Raw genomic sequence first — 10,964 nt, 5'->3', positions numbered from 1 at the left:
GTAAAAACAAACTTACTGAAGACAAGTAAACAGTCATGAATTACAATAGAACTAAGAAATTGACCTACAAATCTTAAAGCATAAAATAAATAGACTACAAATAGACTGAATAGTCTTCACTGTATAAATTCAATACACATTATTTTACAAAAGCGATTCGGTCAAGGACAGTGAGTGTTTTTCTTTCTAATGTTTAATTTACATTATTGACACAAATGGCAACAGCAGCTATATTATGCTGCTTTGGAGGAATAGTTCACCCAAAAATTAAAGTTATGTTGTTGTTGTTCTAAACCTGTTGACTTCATGCTTCCTTCTGCTGACCAGCTTTTTGAAGATGCTGATTTTATTTTCCAGCAGGATTTGGCACCTGCTCACACTGCCAAAAGCACCAAAAGTTGGTTAAATGACCATGGTGTTGGTGTGCTTGACTGGCCAGCAAACTCACCAGACCTGAACCCCATAGAGAATCTATGGGGTATTGTCAAGAGGAAAATGAGGAACAAGAGACCAAAAAATGCAGATGAGCTGAAGGCCACTGTCAAAGAAACCTGGGCTTCCATACCACCTTAGTAGTGCCACAAACTGATCACCTCCATGCCATGCCGAGTTGAGGCAGTAATTAAAGCAAAAGGAGACTCTACCAAGTATTGAGTACATGTACAGTAAATTAACATACTTTCCAGAAGGCCAACAATTCACCAAAAATGTTTTTTTTATTGTCTTATGAAGTATTCTAATTTGTTGTGAATTGGTGGGTTTTTGTTAAATGTGAGCCAAAATCATCACAATTAAAAGAACCAAAGACTTAAACTACTTCAGTCTGTGTGCATTCAATTTATTTAATACACGAGTTTCACATTTTGAGTTGAATTACTGAAATAAATTAACTTTTCCACGACATTCTAATTTATTGAGATGCACCTGTATGTAGTTCATACTATAAAATCTTTCACCTTAAAATATATATATAATATATGAAAATATTTTTTCTGAAAATGACTAAGATATGATTAAGAAAATATGTTATTACAATTTACTTGATGGTTAGACCACGACATTAATATTAGGCCTAGTCTTTACAACTTTTTTCTTGAAAATGGTCTAAACGTTTTTCAAAACCATATAAAACCAACATGAGTACAAGGTGCATGTGTTTTAAACTGGATTTTTTTGGGACATTTTTATTTCACATTGACCCATATGCTGTCTTGCATAAGCTGAGTATGATAATGGAGCTACTCTTTCCATTGTTGGGACTTGAGATGGTACATATTTGTTTATTTCTCCAAACCTTTGCATTGGAGCTTTATCCCTCTCCCTCGGTCGGTTTCCCCCTCCCTCCTTGGTTCCCTTCAGTCCTAAAGATTAATGTGCTCCAGTTTCAGCAGTACTGTCAAATACCCATCCAAAGGAAAGAGCCGCATGTCCGTTTTGCTCACCTGTAGCGCTCTGCCTGCACCTGCATCTCAGACTGCAACCTCTGAAATGCCAAAAGTCATGTTGTCTTAATCTGGGGTTCAAATGTGAAGTGGTATTATAAAAATGATAGTAAATCAAGCCTGCATCTGTGCTGACAGACTCTCTTTTTGTATATTTCTTGGACTTGTTTCTCTCTCTCTGATTTTCTTCAACCTCTCCCCCTGATGTCTGTTCTCACCACAGGTTTGAGAGCTTCAGCTACAATCATCGTTCATTCCTGTGGTCTCTCCCATCAATCACCAGTCAGACGGTCTGCTCTATCCTGCTACCCACGCCAGTGCTGAGGGTGGTGCACAGTTTCCCAGGAGCCACTCTTAGCCTCAAGATCTTTGGTGCCTCTTCAATACGGAGGAGTGTATTTTTTTATTTCCTTCTTTTTTTTTTTTTTTTACTTTCATCCTTTCATCCAAATAATGCAGATCGGCTCTGCAGTGTGGACTGGACTGACTGTAATGACTATGTTGCTGTTAGCCCAGTGGGACATGGGCTGCTGGGGGATGACTCTGAACTCTATCCCGCTTCGTCCGGCTTCCCTCAGGCCCCTCAAAACTAGTGTGGGTGCATCTCTTCAAAGACACAAGCGCAACTGGGTGTGGAACCAATTCTTCGTCCTGGAGGAGTACACAGGAGATGACCCTCTTTATGTTGGCAAGGTAAAGCTAAATTTCTCCGATATTTTAAATGTATCAAGTGCACTGAGGTCATTTATTATGACAAATAGGGCTGAGTGATATCATTCTCTTTCTTTTTTGAATGAATAAAAAAATGGAAACACATAAATGTAGGAATTATTAAAAGGCTGAGAAATATACTAAAACATTGAGTTGATTTCAACTCAATATTGTAATACTGTAATATTTTTCATCCTTTGTTGATATTTATTTCACCCAGACCTAATGACATGTACATTTTCTGTACTAAAACCTTGTTTGCTGTGCTTGTTGTCATGATGGTGTTGCATCTCATTTGACCACTTTTGGTCAGATACAGTGTGGTCACATTTTCGATCGCCTCACCTCTGAATGTAGTTGAAGTGACACAATCTTAAAATGTTTTGGACTTTCTTTTCACTTGCATTTAGCACTGTCTTGTTTCAAACAAATCACCTGAAATGAATCTTAATAGGTGTAAATGGGGTCTTACATCTCATCCAGTGGCTGCCTGTTAACTGAGCTGACATGTTTATTTAGATAATGTACTTGGGGCGCCCAGAAGCCACTAGACCTGTCCAGTCGCTCAAACTTATTTCTCTGGAGTGTCTGGCAAAATCTTGTGCCTCAGCCGCACATTATTGCCGTTTCTGTTAAACATGTGATGCTGTTTAAACATGACTATGACCAAGTATATGCTATTGTGCATACACTTGGCATACAGGGACCTTGCTAATAATTTTCATTTTAAAGAAGTCATATCATAAGGAATCCATTTATGCTTGATATATGTGCTATGAACATAAAGTTTAAACACTTTTGATTGTCACATTTTCTGAACTGATGTTTTGAAATAGCAGTGATGTATCAGCCAATTAGAAAGTGTTCCTTCTCATTAATGCCAAGTGAAATCACAGAAAACCTCACATGCCTCATGTTTCTTCCATGATGAGGTTTAGTAATACTTTGTGAAAATGTGTCAATCAAACTCTTAATGAAGTGCGTGTGAAGAACAGATGCTCTGCCTGCATATTTCCTATGAGAATGTTTGAATCAGTAATATAACATTACTCTAAGGTAGGGGTGTGCGATAACACGATTTCTGATCATGGACTATTAAAATGTCTCAAAGATCTGCTTTTGAAGAAATATCATGGTATCGTGCTACAGCGCACATTCTATCAGTTACAGTTCTGGCGCCTCCGTCTCAATAATACAACGTGACATACATTCCCATCAAACGTTAACTCAGCGGTAGAGTTACACTCACGGGACACTGCACTTATTCGCAGTCATAAAAGTGCATTATTTGCATGTGCTTTAAAGCCTTGCCGGTTAAACATTTCATTCGCGTGCTGTTCTGACGTGCACTTTTTCTGAGCACGCACACCTGAAGCGCGCACACAGCGCTAAAAAGCCTGTCAAACAGCGCCTGATTGTTTATGTTGAAAGTGAAAGTAAACAGTTGATATTAAAACGTATGTGTGCCTGTATATTAGATGCTTGCAGCTCTTAACTTGACAGCAGACTAATTGTAGTAAACATGCTGCCACTTGTCAAAGGGATAGTTCACCCAAAAATGAAAATTCTGTCATTATTTACTCACTCTCATGTGGTCCCAAACCTGTATTAATTTCTTTCTTGCGCTGAACACAAAAGAAGATATTTTGAAGAATGTGGGTAAACAAACAGTTGCTGGTCTTATCTTTGATAGTAGGAAAAAAACACTAGGAAAGTCACTGCGGACCAGCTGTTTGGTTACCCACATTTTTCAAAATAACTTTTATTTTCAGCAGAATGAAGGAATTCATTCAGATTTAAAAGAACTTGAGAGTGAGTAAATGATGACAGAATTTTCATTTTTGGGTGAACTCTTTAATGTTAATAAAACAACAAAACACAAAGAGAAAAATCACTCACTGCTCTTGACTGTAGAACTTTAATTTAGTTGCTTTAATAAGAATCAATGTATAAATTATACAGTGAAGTGTATTATTTTTTAAATTTCTTGAATGCTACTGCTAAATACACCTACTAAAGCACTGTTTGTTTTATTTGTATATAATGTGTATTTGTAACGTGTAACTTTGTTCTTGTATTTTAATAACAAAGATAAAATAATGACGATTTTTATTTTCACCCACTTTGGCCTAAATGTCTGCCATTCTTTTTTATTTTATATTTTGTTACCTTGTAAGGATTTGTTTTTAAAATAGGGAAATTAGTTTGGCTGTACTGCTCAGACAACTTGCAAAATAGTAATACCAAGATGACAAAGAATCGTGATAAAACCGTGAATCATGATTTTCCTGAAAAAAAAAAAGTAATATGATATTTTTGCCATATCGCCCACCCTTACTCTCAGGGTATTTTAAAAGCTTTGCCTGATATTCATTTTCAGACACTTTAAATGAAAGCACTGACGGATGGAGGTTGACGTATACTGTTCAATCAGTCTGGGCTTTTAAAGTGTTTTAGCCATCAGTTTTCCTCACATTAATGTCAGCGTGTAAATGAACATGTATAGCTTGTGAATATCTGATGCATTGTTTGATCAAAACACTCTGGCATGTGGATGATCATGTGTTTAATAAATGCCTCATGTAGTGTATGATCAGACCTCTTTGATGCAATGTGGATTTTATAGTTATACTCTGAGCTACAGTAAATGAGCCACACAAAGAGGAAAAAAGCATTGTCACAAAAGGGAGCATCTTTTCTTTTATGTATTGGCTCCAGTCTACTAGCAATGTGATTGCTTAATACGCACAGGCTTGTAAGTAGTTAGCTCGATGTTAAACACAAAAACAGTCAAACACTTTCCCAGTTTAAAGATAATGAGCCAGATACTCAAGCATGCCACCTGCTCTACTATCCTTGGCTTTTACAATACATTATCTCTCAGCCTCTACATCACACACACACACACACAAACACACACACAAACACACACACACACACACGCACACACACACACACACACACACACACACACACACACACACACACACACACACATGTCTGGTCAGCTATCCTTGTGGGGACTCTCCATAGGCGTAATGGTTTTTCTACTGTACAGACCGTATTTTCTATTGCCCTACACCAACCCTAACCCTAAACCTACCCCTCACAGGAAACTTTGTGCATTTTTAGATTTTCAAAAAACTTCATTATGTGTGATTTATTAGCTTGTTTACCCGTGGGGACCTCAATTTAGGTCCCCACCGTGACACGAGTCCCCATGAGTCTGTGTGTATTCAGGTTTAAGTCCCCACCAGAATAGAAAAACAGGCACACACACACACACACACACACACACGCACACACGCACACACCTCTACCATCACACACTCAAACCCTGACAGCCAGGTTGAACCTTATTAGATTTTGGCTCATCTCCAATTCACTCTAGCCGGAGGGATCCGGGCAAAAGAGAAGTGACTGAACACAAATGTTTCCCCCGCACTGAATGATGATCAGTGGAGTATTGTACAGTATGGGGTGGCCTATCTCTCTACCTTCCCATAGGAAAGAGAAGCCACAAATGAAATCTCTCTAAGCTCTCAGATGTTTCTCCTGGACTGTAAAGAGATCTTTACTTTGGTTTTCTGCTTCTCAGATTAATTTCAGAGAAAAAGGCCCTAATTTTATAACTCTATTCTCTTGTTATATGTCAACATCTGACAGATTTGTGACTTCCTTTAATTCCTTTTTATTTTAAGGAATTCTAGGAGAAATGTCTGAGACAATGTTCATTAGGCAGAACTGAGAACTCCATTAAGAGCAAACTCTGAGCAATAACATTTTACTCTTGGTTTCTCTTTTAAATTTCTTTATCTTTCACGTCTCAAGTGCTGAATGTATTTTGTATGATGGTCATTGGCTGACTGCTTGTTCTGCTTTCTTGGCTTTTATGTAGACATCCACCCTTTGATCACGAGTGAGCATGAAAGATGGTCTTATTCATAAGGATAAGGGTAGCATAATATAGACATAAAAGACAGGGTCCTCACAATCAACTTACCATGAGATCTTATATTGTTTTCATATTCTCTTTCTTTTTATGCCTATGCCCCTTTTCATGGTATCAACAGCAAAACACTAAAGATATGAGTAGTGGTTGACCGAGATGGGTGTTTTCATGACTGATACTGATATCCAGGGGGCAGGGAAGCTGATATGTTGATCTGTATTTACATATTTTATGTTAATACATATTTTATTAAAATTTAAATTATTTTAAATTAATTAAAATAATTTATTTAAATTTAAATTATTTTAAATTAATTAAAATAATTTATTTAAATTTAAATTATTTAAAATTTTAAATTATTTTAACATTTTATTAAAATATTAAAATTGCTGAATAAGCTCCCATTTTTGCATAATTCAATTATAAACTATTTTAATATAACTTAAAATTGACAAAAATAAATAAAATCTATATTCTTACATCTCAAAATCTCAAAATGGCCAAATATCAGGTAATTAGCTCTCTTTGGGCAATGCATACAGTACCGTTCAAAAGTTAGGAGTCAGTATGATTTTTTATTTTATTTTTTATAAATAAATACTTTTATTCAGCCAGGACTTGGCATTAAATTGATCAAAAGTGACAGTAAAGAAATTTCTAATATTACATGCTGATTTTTTTTTTTTTTTAAACATTAATACATTTTTATTGAGGCCAAACATTTTAACAGTAGTTTATGAACACTGCCCCGCTTCTCTACAATTACCACTGGACATGATTGAATAACTGTCATATTCTTGAGGTTTTTGCTAGCCAAAGTCAAGTTTTGAGGCAAGAGCGGGAGATGAGGTTTGGGACCCAAAAACTTTTATTTATCTTCAATACACAAGTTTCATGCATATTGCAAAAACATATCATGAGGACGTTACATAAGTTAGATAGGCATAAACTGTGTGTGGATTATTCTGACCTTTTGATCCTGCCCTAACAGTGAGCAGAGACTAAACCCTGTCAGCAACAGTTGGCTTGATGATACTCTAAACTTCTAACAGCCTATTTTTATGTTTGTGCAGAAAGTTGAAAGATACGGTATGCTCTCATATGCATGAGACAAACATACTTTCCAGGCAGAAATTTGATGTTGAGACTCCAGGCTGATTGAAGAAGGACTTTGATGCTTCCAGAGAGTAAAATAGAAGAACCTTTTGAAGCCATTTTCACATCACCGTCTCCATCATACACATCTTGCCATTTACATCTTTGTTTTTTTGGCTTCAAACACTTTGCAGGAAGCATAAGAAACCTTTAATTTCCGTCTCTAATCAACCCTTGAAATAACATTTTCTGTTCTTGGTTTTATGCTTTATCGATTGTCTCTCACTTGCAATTCATGCTGGAAAACAAGATTTTTTGTTACTCTGAACAAAGAGCAGAGAAGCGAACAGAGAGGCTTATTCTCAACCAAACATGCGGTCGAACAAACCAAAGTCGAATCTGCTCACCCGTTATTATCTGCTAAATTATACCAGAATGAATTTAATGAATATGTCTTTGCCATCTTGATATCGTACCATCAGCGACTGGGATTATTGCCCATGGTGACCTCTTTGCAGCCTGATGAATATGGATATGATAGGTACAGCTTGAATAAAATGCTCAAACGCGAGGGATGTCAAAGAGAGCGCAATGAATAATGCATATCCGTGTCTCCGGGGTGAGTTCAGTAATATCAACAATTATTAGAAATGACCCCAGTGTCTCCACTGAAGGTACACATTCATTACAGCACTTCCAGACGAGTTCACTTCAGAATAAGCATAAACAAGTGTCCGATGTCGTTAATAGTTCCATCGCACTAAGTTACCTGGACTTGGATCCCGCCACGTAATTAAAAATCTCGCCTCTGGTTCGGAATCACAGGAATGCATCTCTGATTATCCGGCATACTGTATCAAGGCCTCTCAGCTGCTTGCTGTCCTCCCATTCCCGTATTTGAGCTCCATAGGATATGCAGGACCCGTCGGTTTGAATCCCTCAGCTGGGCATTGAATGCCCGATCAGATTCTGCCTATATTCACTGAGTGCGCCAGAGAAAAAATGCTTTGAATTCAGCCTTATTTGAGGGGGATCCTTTGATGGTGCAGTCTGTGTAATAGCAAGGGTGGGGGGGGGAGTGTTCCCAGGCCGACTTCCGTCGCAGCCCATTTGCATTTCCTTTTTCCTAGCCTGCCAAAAACAACTCGTAGCTCACCTTCTAAATGTGCACTTAATGAGAAGCAGACCAGGAGTGCCGCCGTAACCTCGCGGCGAGGATGAGAGATCCACACTTCTATCCCCTTCTGGCCACCGGGAATCTTTTCGTCAGCCAGGCCGAGCAGATTAAACGCGCCCTCCGTCGTGCCCACCCTCCCTCCACATCAATGATTTGCACAAACTGAATTAAACAAAATGAAACAGAAGAAAAAGAGCTCTTTTCATGTTGTGGATCAACAAGCGTTCCCCAAATCCTCTTTGGAGTGATTTCTAACATATGCTGGGTAATTAAATGCAGCCCTGGAGAAGATGGGCCGCTTTTCATCTGCTTCCAGTCCATACTTGTCCATGCCATGGCCATTTGTCATCAGTGCAGATGAAAGTCATTTGGTTGGCAGTCTCGGCCCGGGCTCTGGTGCCAACCTTGCGAGTGCGTGCGCGCGCATATACGCTCGCCGAGTGCGGGTTTGCACCTGAATACCCACAAATTGAGATGGTGAAGAAAGGGAATCATGTCTTTTCAGATAATTAAGGCTGAGGGCATTGAGGGTGTCTAGTCACAGAGGTGCTTTTTAATAGAATCCGGCTGAGTCTTTCTCATATGGAGAGTGATATGAGCTGACACCACTGAATCTAATGACAGGGAATATGGAATCCTCCACTATAAGGCTGAGATGTGGCTCGCACTTCCTCGATAAAGAGCAGCTCGGCAACACAATAAAATACCATTTGCATTTATATAGCACTCGGCAGGTGTTGATTCAGGTGAAATATTACAACAGGGGGAAGAATCCCACACCACAAGAGCGTATTGAAAGACACTGGCAAATAGATCCAGTATGTAAAAAGCTATCAAGTACAAATAACTGCCTTTCCTCACAGATTCATTCGTTTGCCTTTATTATAGACTGGATTTTAGCCCGGCTCTTGATTACCCGGGGTGGTAAGATGGTTTTAAAAGCAAAGGAAAATGACACTGGAAAACGCTACTTCACTTGAGCCTGGAACAGGGAAGACAATGCATGTCTCGGTTCTGACGTTAGCCGTTAGATGTTGCAAACAAAAAGCATTGGCGTACGAACAGCTGCAGAATCCCAAGCTAGGTTTCTTTCACCTTTAAACTGTGAGCCAAGGTTATCTCTAAGGCAACTGTCGCTTTAATGAGACTGTGCAGGTCTATGCTTATGTGCTTACGCAGCGATTAATGACAGCTGACAAACGTGTAACATGCTTCACTTCAGTCCTTTATGCTTAAGGTTTGTGCAAAGAGCTTTTGGTGTGAATATGAATCAGAGTTTTGTTTGTTTGGTTTGTGTGAATGCAGCTTTCTTAATCTAAATGTGTCTTAGTAATTTATTGATTATTGATTGATGCAGACATTTTGAGATCATTTGCACATGATTTTGTAGGGTAAGTGTAAGGACAAAAACAAATTATACTCCCAATGTTGCTATTTTTTCCACACAAAAGTGTAGATGCTAATAATATCAGTGGTGTATAAAGTACCTGAAAGCCATACTCAAGTAAAAGTACAGTACAGTACAAAAGTACATCTTACCAGAAAATGACTTGTACTTAGTGTCTTTCATTCCAACATAAGAAAACATTTCTGGAATCTGCATCTGAAATAGCATTTAGATGTATTCACACAGTTTATGTATCTCAGAGGGGACATGGATGCATTTAACCTGCAGTTACAGATGCATAAATAATGTTTTGTTTTTAACATAAAACGTTGAATACTGATATTTGAAATTATTTAAAAACATGAAAAAAAAAATAGTAGAAATGTGACATTAAAACCCCCAGTAGATAGGGGTCGACCGATATGTGTTTTTCAAGGCCGATGGCGATACCGATTATTACAGATCAAGTAGACCAATAACCGATATGTTGAACCGATATATATGTCTGGTGTAAAAATAAAAATTTATGTCAAAATTAAGAATAACAAGGGCTCTGACAAAAACTGCCTTCCCTGGTGTTGGTTGAGTGTAGTACTCCCACAGTAAACTCTTTATTTTAAAGAGTTAAACTCTTTATTTTTGGCAAACAAGGGGTTTACTATTAAAATTAAAACATGGAAGAAATAGCGTATTGTGTGATTATTCTTTTAAACAAACGTTGTAATAATTGTTGTAGTAGAGAAGTCAGGGGTTAAAGCAAAAAAAATATATATTTTGACTGAACATTTTTCTTCGGCCGAACCCCATTCCACAGCCATACCTGTCACACCCAGTTTAAGAGCAGTGTTTTTCTTTTTGTAATCATGAGCGCTTGTCCTCCTAATTAAAAAAATTAAGGAGCACCTTCTGATCAATAATCAAAAATTCTGATCAAAAATTTGCCTTCCTAATACGAGGTGACATGTGACTCCTTAAAGTGACTTACAGGGGTATTTTCTTTTTACCTTTGCAATGGCATCCTTTTCATCTGTCAAATTCAACCTTTATGTTTATAAGCTTTTTAAAATTTCTATTAAAATCAAAATAATAAGAAGTAGAATAAGACAAATAAGTTACCAATCATATGAAATTAGTATTAATAAAAAATTAATTTGTACTACAGAGGTGGCACAGAAGAACACAAAAGTGGCTTGTAGGTAC

The 10,964-nt window shown here is 37.7% G+C and overlaps 1 protein-coding gene across 2 annotated transcripts in view; it reads left to right on the top strand.

Moving 5' to 3' along the window:
• The first annotated feature begins 1,887 nt into the window (after nt 1–1,887).
• LOC107714856 (cadherin-7) overlaps nt 1,888–10,964 on the top strand; it is a 56,380-nt gene continuing 47,303 nt past the window's right edge. For both annotated transcript variants that reach the window (XM_016520840.1, XM_016520839.1), the window contains exon 1: nt 1,888–2,135. In XM_016520840.1, the coding sequence (XP_016376326.1) occupies nt 1,896–2,135 (240 nt within the window). In that variant the 5' untranslated portion in view covers nt 1,888–1,895. The remainder of the gene's footprint in view (nt 2,136–10,964) is intronic.

This window comes from Sinocyclocheilus rhinocerous, unplaced genomic scaffold, assembly GCF_001515625.1.
Source record: "Sinocyclocheilus rhinocerous isolate Xijiao unplaced genomic scaffold, SAMN03320098_v1.1 scaffold1350, whole genome shotgun sequence".
NCBI lineage: Eukaryota > Metazoa > Chordata > Actinopteri > Cypriniformes > Cyprinidae > Sinocyclocheilus > Sinocyclocheilus rhinocerous.
This window is presented reverse-complemented; position numbering and strand designations above follow the sequence as displayed.